Below are 19,581 nucleotides of genomic sequence, written 5' to 3'. Positions count from 1 at the left end.
TCTGAATACCGGTTAGATTGGCATATCAAAGAACCCCAATAATTCATTTTTTGATAAAATCAAACAAAGTTAAATTTTGGCCCCTAATTCATTGGGACCAAAACTCCCAAAATCAATCCAAACCTTCCTTTTGTGGTCTTAAACCTTGTGTTAAAATTTCATAGATTTCTATTACCTTATACTAAAGTTATTGCGCAAAAAACCAAGAAAAATGCTTATTTGGGACCTGTTTTTGGCCCCTAATTCCTAAACTGTTGGGACTAAAACTCCCAAAATCAATCCCAACATTCCTTTTGTGTCCATAGACCTTATTTTAAAATTTCATAGATTTCTGGTTACTTATACTTAAGTTATTGTGCAAAAACCAAATGTCTTCAGACGACGGCGCCAACGTGATACCAATATACAACCAAAAATTTTTCAATTTTTGCGGTCGTATAAAAATTATCACACTTGTTTTAAGTTTACTGTTGGTTTATAAGATACGACAAGTTTAATCTGTCTAAGAGGATGGCTTCCCTATTAAAATGAATGTAATTCCTCAGCCATTTAGATTCTATTTTTATCAAAACTTTTCTATCTTTTTAGCTCCTATAACTTTTGTTTTCATCTTGTAAAAAATTTTGTTTTTCTATTTTCAATTTGTTTTTCTAGTATTATGTATTGTGAGTTGAAGTCAGAATCATATTTTTTTATTTTTGCTTGTTCTGTTGGCTTCTTTAATGTTGGTAGTCAGACCTAATACTTTTTTTGGGGTAAATTAAGCACTGAATGATTTGATTTATTCCACATAAATGACTCATAGTTTATGCAGGAAGACCTCACAAAATATAGCTAAGCAAATTATAGATTGCTGCCTAATATATTTCTGTCTTTTAAATGGCTAAGTTGATAATGTCTTCATCCATCACCTTCCTGAAAAGAAATGAATAATTATTCATATTTTCATATTTAGAACCCACAATTATCATAAAATAACAAACTGATAAACATATACTTCATGCTACCAGAAAAAAGTGAATAGCTCATACAATGAATAGAATTGCAAAGCAAGACTTTTTAGGAACTTGACACAAAAGTTAATATAAACAAAATATATAGATTGTTGTTAAAGGTTTGTGTGCCTGTCCCAAGTCAGAATCTTTATCAAATAGCTGTTATTCAGAAAACCTTACACTTTGATGTCTATTGGAAATTAAGTTTAATGGCAGATAGCAATAGATTCTATTGAATTTATTTTTAATCTGTCTGATCAGGTCCAGTTAGAGCTTGACATACAGTATGATAACCGACTTATTATAAGGAACCTAATTTTGACCTTCAAATGTAATTTTAGGTTTATAGCATTAATTGCTTGTTATTTCATTTACATATACCCTAAATACTTTTATTAATAGGGTCATTTATTATTTGAAAGGTTTTAAATATTTTAATGTGTTTGTACTTTACAAGTTTCACTAAGGTACATGTCTTTTTACTTTGAATTACAGAAAATTAATACATCACAGAAACTTATACAATATACTTTTTTTTTTTAAATATTGTAATTTGACTTAGGTTGTACTTGTTTGTTTGGCTTTATAAATATTTTGATATGAGCATCACTGAAGAGTCTTATGAAGACGAAACGCGTGTCTGGTGTACTAAATTATAATCCTGGTACCTTTGATAACTATTTAATATTCCATTTAAAATGTTTTACAAACCTGCGATTCTCCATAAAAGTACACATCTAACAATTCACTAGCTTGGTGTCTGATTGTATCATTATTGTGGTAATCTAAAGCTTCTAGTCTTGTCACTCCATCACATTCCTCAAATACATGACAACCCTATAATGAAGAGGAGACAATATTATTGGACATATTGGTTATTACACTTATCAATGAATAAAGTTAAAGGGAAAATTCGCGATTTTTTACTTATGGTTTAAATATGTTCATTATGACATAATATATATATATATTCACAAAGTTTTATCGCTATACATGCAGTAATAAAGGAGAAATTCAATAATTAATGAAAAAATATTAACTACTTCCTGTAGGTCATGACGTTTTCTCCTGGTTTTTGCATGCTGGGATTTAAAATACAATCATTAAAAGTCTTGGTTTTTAACTATATTTTAACGTAATCGTTAGCGCGCCGATGACTAATGCTATATCTAATAACCATCCGATAATAAGAAAATAAAACACACAGACGTGCAGTTGTACACATTCATGAGATAATTTTTCTATATTTCCCTAAATATTTTGATTTATTTTTGTAGACAGCACAAGAAATTCTTATTCTTATTATTTTGCTTTAATATATGCTTTTTCATACTGATAAAGTGAATAAATTGAAGTATATATAACTTTAAACTGTTAAGACAATATATAGGTTTACGCTTATTGACCTTTTACTATCTACGTTATTACTAGGTTGATGCGATGTGTGTATTATTCTCCGACAATACTTGTGAAGGTAAAATGTTATTTGCAGATTGGTAATTAGCTTGCCCTCTAGGGCACTCCGTGCCAGGTGCGACTGTCTATTCGGATCAGTGGATTATAAGACAGGAGGTCGCGTTTAATACACAAATTTAAAATACTTTTCAAGGTGTTGATAAATACAAGTGAATTGCCGTAGAATTATTTAATTATATTTAATGCTAATATTTTATTTGAATTCAAATAAGGAACTAAACTGAAAAATGAACCGGTTAAAGTATGGAAATTAGTTTTCGGAATAAAATGATATACGCTCTTATGATTTATTTATGTTTTTTTAAAAGGGAAAATAGAACTAGTTTTACAAAAGCATTTTAATTGTCTTATAAAGGCAAAAAATGTACGGGAACACTTAAATTTAGACATCTGAAAGCCATGATCAAAGAAAGGTGTACCTGTATTACATTTTTACTTCTAACGTTTGGCATTAGATTTTAGCTGAGACTACTACTATAACCGTTGACAGTCTCAGATTTAAGTGAGGTCGGAAGGGTTAATCTATAATGAAAATAATTATCTGATATCATTTGGATTATGGATTATGGATGGAGCTATACTATAAAAATACATAAATTTATTACCAATACACTCGAGATCAAAGGTTGTTAATTTTGCTATTCAAGTTAAGTTTTACTCATATATTTTTAAATATTGATTTGAGCGTGCTTGTTTTTATATGACAGTTTTTTCAGTTCTCTTATCTCGTTAGACGAAAGCAAACCTGCACAGTATATTCTGCATTTGTATAGTCAGAAGTTTACAAATTGATATTCTTATTTTACATGTAAAATGAATGAACAGTTCTTAAAATAAAACGGCATTCATTTCAAAATATACCACTGTTTTCTAGAGTGAAAATGAAGTCACATATGTGAAGATAAAAACTAGACGAATTACTTGTATGAAATAACGGGAATAAAAATTATATATAAAAACGGAAGAATGGGTGCTGAAATATAAATAAAAGTAAAATTGAAATTAGATAACAGTGGGATAATCTATACGTATTCTTACAATCACTCTTAAAAAAATTGTTAGATTTTGTACGCAGGCCGTATATCACGGACAGTTTTATATTGGTTTTATATTGGTATGGTATATTTTATAAATTTTACCTGTGCACACCTGGTTCACTCGCGATCACGCATGTGATTCATTGACCTTGTTCATTGTGTATTAAATTAAACAAGCCTGCCAGGAAGTCGACCGTTACAATATGTCACATTTACAATACCCCGGTAATTACCTGTATTAAGCCATGCTGATTACAAGAAGACAAGTTTTTGAACGTGGGTCAAGTTAGGTTATAACTCAAAATAAGCTAGAAATATACGTTAAAGAAAAAAAGCATTTAAAAAAACTTTTACATAGGAGATAAATCTCAGTTTATAATAAGTATCTCCGGACTTTTTTTCACTTTATTGAGACATACTTTAACATTGTTATAGCATAATTCATACAATACTTGATACTGTATCTGGGTGCCAAAAATGTAAATTTATTGACCAGCTAAAACCATTGTACGATATTATGTCATTTACAGCTTTTTAACCTGACCTCCGCATTGTACGTTGAATATTTAACCCTCTTAAAAAATTAAGATGTTTTTTAAAGTATTTTTTAAATTATTCTTATCAATCTTAGTGAAGCATAACTTGATTTGATGATCTTGAAAACTATGTAGACTTCTTCAGCTTCCATTACTTGGTCGGGTAAAAAATCCATCAGCTTGAGAAGTCATATTAACACTGATTAACGGACATGTCATGCCGTGAACTAGGACTTTGTGGTAATTAGATATCCGTGATCATTAGTTTTGAAGATGGCGTCTTGCCGAGAATTTAGAGTCGATTTTAAAAATCTAATAACTCACTTATCTAGACAAATAAAGCTTTAATATTTTGAGAATATGCTTATTTATTTAGGATGAACATAATATCAAATTTTTATTTTTTTGCGAATTTTCCCTTTAACAAGGGGTAAGAATATTCTTACGTTTGCCTTAGGGCTTCATATTTCACTTAGAATTATCTCCCTTTTGGTATTTTGCTGTTGCTAATCATTTGAATTTATCACAAGCATTAATTTTAAAAAGAGTTCAAAGAATTACAAATTTTCTTATGGACTGTATGCAGACTTTGGCAAAGCCACAAAAATGCAAGAATCAACGAAAAATAAATGAATCTACAGTATGACCTTGGTCTCTAAAATTATGACCTCCAACATCTTTAACTTACATTTTGTGTCATTCTTAGTGCCATTTCTACTAAGGATAAACCTAAATTTAGTATTTCTACATCTGATGACTTTAAAACAGGTGTTACTTGCTGTAGAACTCCATTGTCAACAAGGTAACTACAGATTTCTTCTCCATGAATGGCTAAATTACATAACACATACAATGCCTGAAATTACAAAACACATACAATGCCTGAAATTACATAACACATACAATGCCTGAAATTACATAACACATACAATGCCTGAAATTACACAGCACAAACAATACCTGAAATTACATAACACATACAATGCCTCAAATTACACAGCACAAACAATACCTGAAATTACATAACACGAACAATGCCTGAAATTACACAGCACAAACAATACCTGAAATTACATTACACATACAATGCCTGAAATTACATAACTCATACAATACCTGAAATTAAATAACAATACATAATGTACCAATACACAGAACCCTGCCAATTGGTTATTACATGATATGCCAACACATGGAACCCAGCCTATTAATAGTCACTATTGTTTGTTTGAAACAGTTTACCTTTCAAAGGAATTTACAAGATATCAGTTTTCAGATTTATGAAGTATTTAGTTTAAAAAAGTTTTCATTGTGTGAAAGTAGCCTTTGCACAAATATATCATAGTTGGCTCTTCAAAGAAAAAAACTATTCATAGGTTCATGTTATCTGTTCAAAATCTAATATTGACACTGTGATATCATTGCTTTACAATACCAGGTGTCAATCATAAATACTTATGGCTGCATTTAAGATCTGAACTGAATAGTACCCTCTTATAAGACTGTGACATAAAAATGTAACCAATAACCATCCTCCTTATAAAACTACCATTCTCGCATTACAATTAGTTAATATTCTTACAAACCATGCATGTTATCAAAGGGGACTTATGACACATATTTATTATGGATTATCTCCCTTTGGTAGTTTAATTTTAATGTGTACTTAGGCATTAAACATTTAATTGCTATTCCACTTTTGAAAATATAGGGATATATTGAGATAGGGTATAAGTTGTCATTATTAGCATTTCTATATTGCATTTGATTGGCTAATTGCTAAAAGGTTTCTAAAAACATACTTCCATTTTGATATCAAAAGCAGCAGGTACTTGCTCCAGGATTTGGTGTAATAAAGGACTATGTGTTACTGCTGAACAGGCTTTAGATTCACCTATAATACAGAATAGGGTATGGAAAATGAATACATGCAACAATAACATTAGCCAAGACTCAAGGCAAGTTGTATGGTTTAAATATTATTAAGAAAGTTTTTCATGGGTTTTGCTCATTGTTGAAGGGCGTATGGTGACTTTCAGTTGAAATTGTATGTCCTTTGGACTCTGGTGAAGAACTGTCTCTATAGCAATTATCTTATCCGTAGTACCTCATGTCATTGGAAAAAAAACCATCTACTTGATATAGCTTTTTCAATATCAGGCAACATATCAATCCTCAACTAACATTATTCCTCGAGGAGAGGTCTTGAGATTATATTGGTGTATTGCTTCGATATGGATATAAATTTGAAAAAAACATATGATTCTCTCTATCTATTCAATATTATATTACAGTACAGTACAAAATAATTATCTTACTTGTTAAATTAGATAAAACCCATAATGTTTCTTTCTTAACATGTCTGTGATTTGATGATAAGTATTTGCCTAATACAGGAAGTAGTTGTGGGTTCTCACATGCCATAACTGTGTACTCATCTGGACCACTACACAGGTTACCAAGGCAACGTAGCAATGGGGTCACAACCTAAAACAATCATAAAGCATGAGCATGACAGAAAACAGATGTTTGGAATTCTTATTTGGAAGCGTGGTGACAATATCTATTAAAATAGCACATAATTCAATGCCACAAATCCAAATGCAACATACTGTGGATTCATTTAATTTCTAGGGATAAGTGAAAATGTATTTAGTAGATATGTGATTTCATAGATAGCAACTAGCATTTATGAACAATCCACAAATTTTTGTCATTAAAAAGTACTCAATATGCTAAATAGAGGTTTTGAGAGTTATGTCTGTCAATTCAATAGGGGATTTAAAAAAATATGCATGTCTTTATGATGTCATTTGTCAGGTTACTTAACTACTATTTTTCTGTACTCATGGGTGTAAAAAAACGATTCCCCGCTCTGGAACAGTACCAAAATAATTTTATGTATGCTTCTTGCTAAAATTCAAATATTTTTTTTTTTAATATTTTTATAACTGATATTGTTTTATATATGCATGAAATGTGTAAATAATGATAGGATCATATATTTGTTTTTGTGAAGATGACATTTTTTGTGTGCAAAAAAATATATTTTAAATGTGAAATATATGGGAATAAATGGAAACAACACTGTTATCTATATATTCTTTTTCAGAATTATAACTTACCGTTGCTATATGTGGTTGCACCTCAGATAACTGTATCAACAATACAACTATTTGTGTCAAAACACCATTTTTCACAATTTCTTCAGAGAATTCACCACTTAAAGCAAAGAAAAAGCATTTAAATAAATTTTACTTCACAATATTGGATATGAATTGTTTTACAGTATTTCAAATAATAACATGCATATAACATTTACATTTAATCAATATAATGTTTACATTTAAAAATGTTTGTCTTAATGATAGCTAAATTTAATTGAGTCTTCTGAAAGACACAATAGTTATCATAGAAAAGGTTTATGTCTAAATTTGAATAAATAGTTGCAAACATTTCAACAAAGTTACATAGTTTTATAAAATTTTGTCTCTTTACGAAATGCTTCAGTTCAGATATATCAGTCAGTATTCAGTAACCCTACCTTGAGGCTAGATAAGTGAAGACCCACGACACCTCTGACAGTATATTGACATTGTCTGGATGATAGATGAAATGTGGCAGTAACGATGGTATAACCTGACTCAGTATTCAATAACCCTACCTTGAGGCTAGATAAGTGAAGACCCACGACACTTCTGACAGTATATTGACATTGTCTGGATGGTAGATGAAATGTGGCAATAATGCTGAAATAACCTGTCCCTGTATCATCTCCCTGAAATATATAAACAGTTGTGAAAAAAAATTTAGAAAGACAAATCTAAAAATCATATATAGGAAAGGGAGCTTATTTTCAAGTTCACAAATGCCCAAATATATTAAAAAAATGTAAGTACTTTGATCTGATTATATTTAATACAGTTAGTGCACAACATGTATAAAATGCAGTTATTTTGATGATTCAAGTCCCACAACTCTTGAATTATAAACAAAAATTTGGAAATTAAAAGGGAGTTTGCTTTTAACAAACCCCAAAATAAACAAAAGTTTCAAGTAAATCGATCTCAGTAAACTGTATTTATTGCAGGACATGTGAAAAATTTACTTTTATCTGATGGTTAATGTCCCATACAGTACAATTTTCGCGAAAGTCATCCCAAACTCCATACACCGAGTTTTTTCCTGGTGTGACACCAGGAAACTCCGACATCACTCCCTAAATTCACGGAGAAATTTGGGAGTATTCCCTCCGACTTCCGCGTAAATCCGTTACCTTTTGTTATTGTATTAGCGACATCTCTCCCAGTCTGGAGTGACGCGGTGTCACACCAGGTAATTAATTGCCCTAATCCTTCTGATCTATGCCGGCACGCGACAGTCAAGGTATGCGAGATTTCTAATGTAATTAAACAATTGTATTTCCTGTCTATTGATTATCAGTTTATATCTGATTGCTTGAAACAAACGAAAGATTAAAATCAAAATAAAAACGTTGTTGTTAATTCTTTTAATTACTCTGTACATTTAAATCAATTTTTAAAAACAACTATATTTGATTTTGACTTCCGTTTTTTATCAGTAAATAAATATTTAATTTACTAAAAGAGATATAATTGTGTAACAATAAACGGAGACTAACGCTGAATAAATTAGGGTAGTTTAAAGAAAAGTGACACGTCTCAAAGTTTTTTTATACAAGTAAAAAAGAAAATATTATTCACTATCTGTTATGCTAATAAGTCTACGCCATTTCCATTTTACGATTACAAAATAAAAGTTTTAAAAAGCAAAAGGTTGTTGTTAATGCTTTCAATTGCATTAAAGTTTTATAAAAAAAATAATCTATACTTGATTATGACCTCGGTTTTTTTTTTATCGGTAATTTATATTACTTACGAAAAGAGACATACTTGCGTGAAAATAAACGGAAATTAACGCTGAAGGTATAAAATGTGAGAAAGAAAGAAAATTACGTGTCTTAAAACTTGTATATGCAAGAAAAAAAGAAAATACTTTTCACCATTCCTTATGCTTAATAAGTCTACGGCATTTTCTCTTCACGATTTGTTAGCATTACTTTAGGATAGATAAAACATTTCGGCTACAACAGGAATACTTCTATAGCTGCATCAAATCGTCGTTGCATAATATTCATTTACGCACAATGAATGTAAACTTTTGTGTTGTATTTAGAACAGTGATCTTTAAATATTTTTAAAGCAATTAATTGCCGTGGGAAGACGATACGCATCTCAGTGATCAACAGTGCGTAGTTGAACTTGAACTTGACTTTGCTCACAATATTGAATGCTAAAAATAGTGACATCAATTTTGTCCACGAGATTTTTATTTGGCGGGAAATATTATCATGTTTTGGCGGGAAATATTATCATGTAACAGTAAACTCAGGTGACCTTTCTGGATAACCGTGGGAAAATTCATTCAAGGTTTAAACTTGCTTTGATTGACATAAATTTGTGTCTGTTAAGATTGAGGCTCTAGAAGGTACTTTTACAATTGATTAACCAGATTCTAAATTGTATTCTTTTTCTGAATTAACCAACATCAGCCTTTTATTTTTACGTTTCTCAGTCAACAGAGGACATAAAACCGGACATTATTTATGCGTCCATAGTCAACACTATATATTAATGGTAGATGAAAACAGGATGCATGTCGTTCAGTTCCTGATGGGCGTTGGTAGAGATCCTCTGTGAAAATTTGCCGATCGTAAAAATCCGATCCACATTTTTTTTTTCATATTTCTTTCTTGTAGAACACGATATAATTTCATTTAAATATTCTATTTTATAATTGTTGAAATACTTCTTTTTATATTTCGCCGAGGACTTTTAACGAGCAGTAAAATACGGATTGCGCCAATCCAATTTTATTTTAAATAATTAAAGATCAATAACAGATCATAACGGATAAAAAACACATGATTTTTTTCTCTCCATATAATTAAATATTTAAAGGTTGTGATTATTGTGTTGTGTCTGGGCGGCGAATGTATCTCAGTATTTATGAATATAGGGCTGCCACATTGCATACAAAACTATTTGTCACTTTACAGTTTCTTTTTAAAATTCAAATATTTCAAGTAGGTAATCTACCGAGGTAGTGAAACATAATATTTTACATTTCAAAATAAATTGAAAGTAACAGAGTTCACTTGTTGATCCGATAAATTAACTCTTGGGTTTAATTTAGATTGGACATATTACCGTAAAAAACATCATTTTGTTTTAAGCCAGTTGATATTAATTATATAATATTGAACTATTAATGAACCGAATATTGCTCACTGAGTAGGTCATAAAAGGTTCTAATTGTGGTAAAATCGTCTTTGTTGAAAAAATAAAAATTATGACCTGATCGGACTATAATGAAAATACAAAATAAGTGTTTTATTCGTATTTCTATACGTTTGTACGTTGTATGTCATATGACAATGACATGGGCATATACATACAAGAATAATTATCTTATTTTAAATAAAAATGTCACACTTTTATCTGACAATGAAAGGACATTTAAATAACGTATTTTAAAGCACACAGGTGCAATCAAGATCGATTAAATGTACAAAGGTAATAAATCTGGCTAATCCGATGATGTTGTTACGCGTCATTAATTTTCAGTACATCCAATGGGCAATAAACTAATAAACAGCCACGCAGTGTTGGGAGAGAATCTTTGGAGGAAATTGGGAGTATAATCTGTGATTCGCGGTGTCACACCGCTACACTCGGAAATCGGTGATTAGAGTTCGCGATTACATACTCTCTGGGCGTACTGTAACTCTGTAACGACCATCAAGATATTTTTTGAAACAACAGTGTAAAGTTTCAATCAAACCAGACTTGTCCAATATAAGTGATATATAGCCTCAAACAATTTAACTATGGAACAACAAACTGAAACTTTTTTAAAACAGTACCCTATTATCCATTGATTAAACACAAGTTTTTTTATAAAAATTTATCAAAGCATTATCTCCCCTTTTGTACAAAGTGTAGATTTAGGGAGACTGACACTTGTCAATATGTTTATCAGCTGACACATTTTTAACCTTTGTCTTAACTTTTAATTGTTAGCTAATTTTCGTTTAATTAAAAATCATTCAGGCTTTACAAATATCCCTCATTTTTTTAAATATCCAAACTACAAAATTCATAGATCCTACCTTGAGATTTCAATACATTCCTTGGCCAAGTTTGACAAAGCAAAAGCTGCAGACTGGACAACAGCAGGATGTTGGGACTGAAATAAAGATAATGTTTTACTGAAAGGAAAACTCAGAAAATGCTTATTGCAAAGAACAGCAGTGAGAATAGTAATTGAATAATTTTTTAATATCCTTTCTTTCATTCTTCACTGGCAAAAGATACCAGAGACATTCAAACTAATAAGTCGAACTGACAACGCCATGTCTAAAAAAGAAAAGACAAACAGACAAACAATAGTACACAAAACACAACATAGAAAACTAAAGGCTGAGCAACATGAACCTCACCAAAAACTAGGGGGTGATCTCAGGTGGTCAAATCCATTGTTAAATGATCATTATGAAGTACTATTACTATCAGTTCTGGTTTGTATGTTTTAAAATTTTATCTTTCAAGCTTTGTTGTACATATATAATATTTATGACATGTAATAGAAAACATGCATTTCAATGGGTATTAAATCTATATTAGTTTATAGATATAGGAAGATGTGGTGTGAGTGCCAATGAGACAACTCTCCATCCAAATAACAATTTAAAAAAAGTAAACCATTATAGGTCAATGTATGGCCTTCAACACTGAGCCTTGGCTCACACCGAACAACAAGCTATAAAGGGCCTCAAAATTACTAGTGTAAAACCATTCAAACGGGAAAACCAACGGTCTAATCTATATAAAAAAAAAAAAATAAAAAAAATAAAAAATAAAATAGTTTGTTCGTGCCTGCAAATATATTGCAGGACGTTTATTCCTTAATAATCCTTGATAATTATATCTAACTTATACAAATTCCTCTTCAACATAAATATCACATTAGACTAACCTGCAATAATTTAATTAATGGTGCAACCACACCCTGAGCCCGGACCATATTTCTACATTCTTGACTGTCTCCTGCCAAATTACCTAGGGCCCAAGCACTTTGGTCCTATAAAATACAAAATTAAATAAGTTAGGTAATACATGTAGCTGCTCTCAAAATCACAAAATAATTTAATACATGTAGTAAGAATCATGAATATCACATGAAGACAGTATAAGGAAAGAAACGTTTAAGTACTAAAAGTATTAGTTTTGAGGACTTTCATGTTTTTGAGACTAAACTGCAGATTGATATATACCAAACAAAATCAGTTAACAACATCTTTTTACAACTGTTCTTAATTAGAAATGTTGGTAATATGGCTCATTGTCCCATCAAACAAAAATTTTCACAGAGAAAACAACTGTTTTGTTGATTTTTATTTTTTAAAGGGACCTTAAAAGTCATGGTGCAGAAAGCAAATGTTCATGTTATATCCATAATAAACTTCATTTATCATGTTTATATTTGATTGTTTTTTTAAATTGTTGTAAACACGACAAAACCAAACTTTAATCCCATCAACCTCCACCTGTATTTCACGTCTTTCTAAGTTATCAGTTATTTTTTATTACTGTAAATTCAGAAATTATTGTGTGCATTTATGATGGCAATTTTGTCATTTTAGACTAAAAGGCTATTTTAAGTTTGCGACATTCATAAAAATCCTGTTTCATTCATCTAAAAATTTTGAAATTGCAAGTTTTAATTATTGCCATTATAACCCTGTCACATTTTTTGTATTAATAAAAACATTGCAATAATTTCTGTATTTACAGTAATCAGTATATTACATTCTCCTCTGGTGGTTGTTGGTGGATAGTTGTCTCATTGGCAATCTTTATATTTTTTTTAAGATTGTACACACTTCACAGTTGGTAAATAACAAGAGCTAGAGAAAAATACAACTGATACAAACATGTTCATATTTACGATAAACATGAAAATTTCTATGTGATGGTCATTTTTAGCTCACCTGGCCCAAAGGGCCAAGTGAGCTTTTCCCATCACTTTGCGTCCGGCGTCCGGCGTCGTCGTCCGTCGTCTGTCGTCCGTCGTCGTTAACTTTTACAAAAATCTTCTCCTCTGAAACTACTGGGCCAAATTGAACCAAACTTGGCCACAATCATCATTGGGGTATCTAGTTTAAAAAATGTGTGGCGTGACCCGGTCAACCAACCAAGATGGCCGCCACAGCTAAAAATAGAACATAGGGGTAAAATGCAGTTTTTGGCTTATAACTCAAAAACCAAAGCATTTAGAGGAAATCTGACATGGGGTAAATATGTTTATCAGGTCAAGATCTATCTGCCCTGAAATTTTCAGATGAATCGGTCAACCCGTTGTTGGGTTGCTGCCCCTGAATTGGTCATTTTGAGGAAATTTTGCTGTTTTTGGTTATTATCTTGAATATTATTATAGATAGAGATAAACTGTAAACAGCAATAATGTTCAGCAAAGTTAGATTTACAAATAAGTCAACATGACCGAAATGGTCAGTTGACCCCTTTAGGAGTTATTGCCCTTTATAGTCAATTTTTAACCATTTTTCATAAATATAAGTAATCTTTTACAAAAATTTTCTCCTCTGAAACTACTGGGCCAAATTAATCCAAACTTGGCCACAATTATCTTTGGGGTATCTAGTTTAAAAAATGTGTGGCGTGACCCGGTCAACCAATCAAGATGGCCGCCACGGCTAAAAATAGAACATAGGGGTAAAATGCAGTTTTTGGCTTATAACTCAAAAACCAAAGCATTTAGAGGAAATCTGATGTGGGGTAAAAATGTTTATCAGGTCAAGATCTATCTGCCCTGAAATTTTCAGATGAATCGGTCAACCTGTTGTTGGGTTGCTGCCCCTGAATTGGTAATTTTGAGGAAATTTTTGCCGTTTTTGGTTATTATCTTGAATATTATTATAGATAGAGATAAACTGTAAACAGGAATAATGTTCAGTAAAGTTAGATTTACAAATAAGTCAACATGACCAAAATGGTCAGTTGACCCCTTAAGGAGTTATTGCCCTTTATAGTCAATTTTTAACCATTTTTCATAAATCTAAGTAATCTTTTACAAAAATCTTCTCCTCTGAAACTAATGGGCCAAATTAATCCAAAGTTGGCCACAATTATCTTTGGGGTATCTAGTTTAAAAAATGTGTGGTGTGACCTGGTCAACCAACCAAGATGGCCGCCACGGCTAAAAATAGAACATAGGGGTAAAATGCAGTTTATGGCTTATAACTCAAAAACCAAAACATTTAGAGGAACTCTGATACGGAGTAAAAATGTTTGTCAGGTCAAGATCTATCTGCCCTGAAATTTTCAGATTAATCGGTCAACCTGTTGTTGGGTTGCTGCCCCTGAATTGGTAATTTTGAGGAAATTTTGCTGTTTTTGGTTATTATCTTGAATATTATTATAGATAGAGATCAACTGTAAACAGCAATAATGTTCATCAAAGTAAGATTTACAAATAAGTCAACATGACCGAAATGGTCAGGTGACCCCTTTAGGAGTTATTGCCCTTTATAGTCAATTTTTAACCATTTTTCGTAAATCTTAGTTATCTTTTACAAAAATCTTCTCCTCTGAAACTACTGGGCCAAATTAATTCAAACCTGGCCAGTCATCTTTGAGGTACCTTGTTTGAAAAATGTGTCCGATGACCTGGCCATCCAACCAAGATGGCCACCACGGCTAAAAATAGAACAGGGGTAAAATGTAGTTTTTTGCCTATAACTCTGAAACCCAAATCATTTAGAGGAAATCTGACAAGGAGTTAAATTGTTAATCAAGTCAATATATATCTGCCCTGAAATATTCAAATGAATAGGACAACCGGTTATTGGGTTGCTGCCCTCCAATTGGTAATTTTTAAAGAAATTTTGCTGTTTTTGGTTATTATCTTGAATACTATTATAGATAGCGATAAACTGTAAACAGCGATAATGTTCATCAAAGTAAGATCTACAAATAAGTCCACATGACCTAAATGGTCAATTGACCCCTTAAGGAGTTATTGCCCTTTATAGTCAATTTTTAACAATTTTCATTAATTTGGTAAATTTATGTAAATTTTTACCAAATATTTTTCTCTGTTACTAATGGGCAAAGTTCATTATAGATATAATTGTAAGAAGCAAGAATGTTCAGTAAAGTAAGAACTTCAAACACATCACCATCACCAAAATACAATTTTGTCATGAATCCATTTGTGTTCTTTGTTTAATATGCACATAGACCAAGGTGAGCGACACAGGCTCTTTAGAGCCTCTAGTTGCTTATTTCACAATCATGAATACAATATTGAAGTTGTAAAATATCAAGCCGATCTCAATGAGCGTGTAGCTAAATAAATGTAATATCTTTAGTTAGCTTGCTTGTTAGCTGATCCGTGAAGTCATTGTTAGGTAAGGTATATTACCCTCCTTTCGAAGAAGCCTAGTCTTACAGACAGATAAATTGGTTATCTATCAGACTAGTCTACTCTCAAAGGAGGGTAGTTTACCTAATCTAATAATCTAACAATGACTTCACGGTTCAGCTAGCAAGCAAGCTAACCAAACATATTACATTCAGCTACACACTCATTGAAATCAGCTGAAATTATTAATCTTCTTTTTGTACAATAGATAATTACCTGTAAGAGAAAGTTTTGACTACTTAGGTAAGCTACCAGGTATGGAGCTACATATTTAGAGATTAACATGGCCTGGTCATGGCTTCCTGCTGATATGTTTGTGATACACCATCCTGCTTCTAGCTGTAAATCTGAATTTGTTCCTGTATATAGTCCAACCAGTGTGTGTATAATGTTTTCCTCACTACAAAAACAGATTGTTTTATGAATATAAAATGAATAACAAGGCATGTGTAGATAAATCACAAAACCTTAACGCTGATGACTGAGACAACAAGTTATAGTCTTACGGTTAGGCAAAAATTCAATATCCAGTTAAATCAAATAAGATACACAACAAGTATGAATTAGGTCTACAAATGAACTCACAAAAGGATCCCACATTTATAATGAAATTTAATTATCTCCCCGTTTTCATTTAAAATCAAATGAATCACCTTATGTATACTCAATTGGAAATCTTGGGCAATCAAAGACCCTGAAGTAATGACAATTTACTTGCCTTACAAATGCATCAATGTACACTGTTCCTTGTGAAAATGCCTGTCTTAAGAGTTTTAAAGCAGCCAAAGTGTTAGTTCCAGACTTCTTTAAGTTAGCTGCTATGGTTTTTACCTAAAATAAATGACACTTGTAAATGAAATGTAACAGCATATTCATTGCTACTTGACATTAAAAAACAGTAAAATCAAAATAAGCTTTTTTTCTAAAATAGAATAGAATAAACCTTTTTGTCAAGGTTGTTGTTTGTATAAAATGCTTTCAGAAAAAAATTAATTGATATTTTGAAATCAAAAGTAATCTCTTTACTCTCCTACACTGTACACATATTTTACATTGTAGTATTGAATTTTCTTGAAAACTGATAATTTGTTTCCACAGAAATTTATATTTAAATGTCAGAACATCTATTTTCAATTTTTAGTTTTCTGTATGGTGTTTTGTGAATTAATGTTGGTCTTTTATTTTTTTACCCATGGTGTTGTCTGTTTTTGTTTTCATTGCCTCCTTGGTATCTCTTCCCAAATTTTTGTACTTCACATAAAACAAAATATTCAACTTTTTCACAGACAATTTTGCCACCCAGTAATTTAAACTAAAGCTTTTAAAATTGCCTGTACATGTCATCTACATAATTTTCTAAAATAAATTATTCATACTTCACTTATACTGTATTCATCTGTAAGTTCTTCTCCTTCAGCTAAACGAAATCTTTTTGAGCTTAGTAATTTATCTTTCTTTTCTTTTCTTAAAGCTGAAAATAATAAAAAAAATCCTGTAGTTCCTTATTATAATAATGTTTATGCATTATGCAACAATAATTTAATTTTGGATGTACATTAACGCGTCTTCTGATTGGCTGACGTTATTTTGTTATGAGCTCATAGACATAATTTAGTCATGTGACTGTGACGTCATCAATGTGCTTTCATGGTTTTCTACAGTTTAAAATGGAATTTAGAATTAAATTATAAGAAATGACTGTAATATTTTTTCTGTCTATTCAAAATAACATAAAAAATGTGGTGCACACTGTTAAATAACCCGCTACGCGCGTTATTCAGTGTGCACCAAATTTTTTATGTTATTTCTTAATTTCTTCATAGAAAGAAAAAATATTACAGTCATTCCTTAACAAACAGATCCAAAAAATATGTGACACAACTCAAAATGATAACTTATTTTAAAACTAGTACATGTAGTACTGTTCTCATAGAGTTATATCTTGCCTGTACATGTAATTCTGAAAGTATAAATTACAGTTTGAATGCTACATGTAGCAAGTTTTTTCTTTGCTGGCTGTTTGTACATATATGGACTTACTGTAGATGAGCATGTGGTCAGAATTTTGATTTGTATTAGGCAGTGGCTATTTTGCCGGAGCTGACAAAATAGCGATTTGTATACAGTTTTGCTATTTTTCCAGTCTTGATTAAGATTGAAACAGAAGTATAGAAATTAATAATAGAAAAAATATAGAAACATACACTTTAATGTGAAATCTCTATACAACTATGTCTTCCTTAAACATTTATACAAAACGTGTATATTAAGATTGATATTCTTTACTTAAAAATTAACAACTTGATACTAGTACATTTTCTTGAATATGAAGTAAAAAAAAAAAGGAAGCATTAATATTAAAATTGATACTAGTCTAGAATTTATTTCTTTTCTTTCATGAATAGGAAGTCTAAAAAAAAAAGCTTACAATATTAAAATTTATACTAGTACTATTTCTATATCATGTATATGCATCATGTGAACAATATTTTGTTTTATTGCACCATAGACTATAGATTATTATTAAAGTTTTGTATGGTTTTCATGAATTCTATAGTCCTTGTTTCACGTTTCAAAGTACTCCAAAAAAAACGGCTGTAGCTTTTCATTTTATAAGTAAACAAGAATGTGTCCTCAGTACACGAATGCCCCACTCGCACTATCATTTTCTATGTTCAGTGGACCGTGAAATTGGGGTAAAATCTCTAATTTGGCATTAAAATTAGAAAGATCATATCATAGGGAACATGTGTACCAAGTTTGAAGTTGATTGGACTTCAACTTCATCAAAAACTACCTCGACCAAAAACTTTAACCTGAAGCGGGACAGACGGACGGACGGACGAACGAACGAACGGACGGACGAACGGACGAACGAACGGACAAACGAACGGACGAACGAACAGACGCACAGACCAGAAAACATAATGCCCCTCTACTATCGTAGGTGGGGCATAAAAATAATGCAAGTTTGTTTGATAACAAATTTGTTATTTTCCTTTTTTTTTCAATGTTCAACAGAAATTAACGTATGTTATGAGTGTAGTTCACCAAAATTGAATGACTAGGAAGACAAGGCGAACACAAAGGTTATTGACATCCAGCCACTAAAACATTTCTGCATTCATTGATTTCTTAAAAAATATATTTCTCAAAAATCTGTAAAAAGACCGGCAAAATAGCAAAACCCCATACAAATCACTATTTTGCTGAAGCTGGCAAAATAACGCCAAGGAGGCTATTTTGCTGGAGCCCGTAAATAGCACCTAAGAGGCTATTTTGCCTGAGCAGGCAAAATAGCCACTGCCTTTGTATTAATATTTGCTCTTTTGGGAGATATTTTAACTTTGTCAGATTTTCAGTTTTAACTTGCATGCAAGGTGCATAGGTTTTCTCTGAGCTGTGAAAGACTCCTGATGAAGTTGAACAGATCTTTCATATAGAATTATGAATTCCTGCAAATTTATCTGATATTAAAACAAAAAGTATCATATCCATGAAAACAAAAGATACAGACTTTGTCATCTTCTGTCTTCAAATAACTGCCTTATAAAAGAAATTTACACTAAATACAGTGACACAAATTACGTTTTTAACCTATTTTCAATCATTTACTCAAAATATTAAGGTGACTGTATCTTGTGTAAAGTGAAACCTAGAACTGCTGAAGCCAGAAACGAAAAACAGACATTACAAAAACTTGAACATAAAACAAACAGGTTTCCAAATTTCCTACCAATTTCTTCATTTCTATTTCTATTTCGTATTGTATCAACGTCATCTGTCTTGTGTTTATATTGAGCTTTTCTGTCCATCACAGAAAAAAATAAGGGAAGGTATGGGAAGGGAAAGCAACCAACGCTTTGTTACCCCTTGAAGATTTATCTTAAAACCAATTCAGCATAAAAAGATTGCGATACTTTGTACTGTTGAGTTTAGAAAAATATTTTGTGGAGTAAAAGGAATATATAAATGATTCGATAATAGTACAGTAGAGATACATTCATGATT

The 19,581-nt window shown here is 31.2% G+C and overlaps 1 protein-coding gene across 1 annotated transcript; it reads right to left on the bottom strand.

Annotated features, from left to right (window-relative positions):
* Nucleotides 1-581: 581 nt before the first annotated feature.
* On the bottom strand, nt 582-19,433 carry LOC143076099 (uncharacterized). Its single transcript, XM_076251737.1, has 13 exons — nt 19,307-19,433; nt 16,947-17,041; nt 16,285-16,401; nt 15,787-15,966; nt 12,103-12,207; nt 11,237-11,313; nt 7,709-7,822; nt 7,170-7,266; nt 6,363-6,531; nt 5,847-5,938; nt 4,733-4,900; nt 1,707-1,832; nt 582-915 (listed from the first exon to the last, which is right to left on the bottom strand). Exons 1-13 carry the CDS (start codon nt 19,383-19,385, stop codon nt 901-903), a joined length of 1,434 nt encoding a protein of 477 aa, XP_076107852.1. The 5' UTR covers nt 19,386-19,433; the 3' UTR covers nt 582-900.
* Between the last annotated feature and the right edge of the window lie 148 nt (nt 19,434-19,581).

Source organism: Mytilus galloprovincialis, chromosome 5 (assembly GCF_965363235.1).
Source record: "Mytilus galloprovincialis chromosome 5, xbMytGall1.hap1.1, whole genome shotgun sequence".
In the NCBI taxonomy this organism is placed as follows: domain Eukaryota; kingdom Metazoa; phylum Mollusca; class Bivalvia; order Mytilida; family Mytilidae; genus Mytilus; species Mytilus galloprovincialis.
Note: the sequence above shows the minus strand (reverse complement) of the source record. Positions and strands in the feature narration are given on the sequence as shown.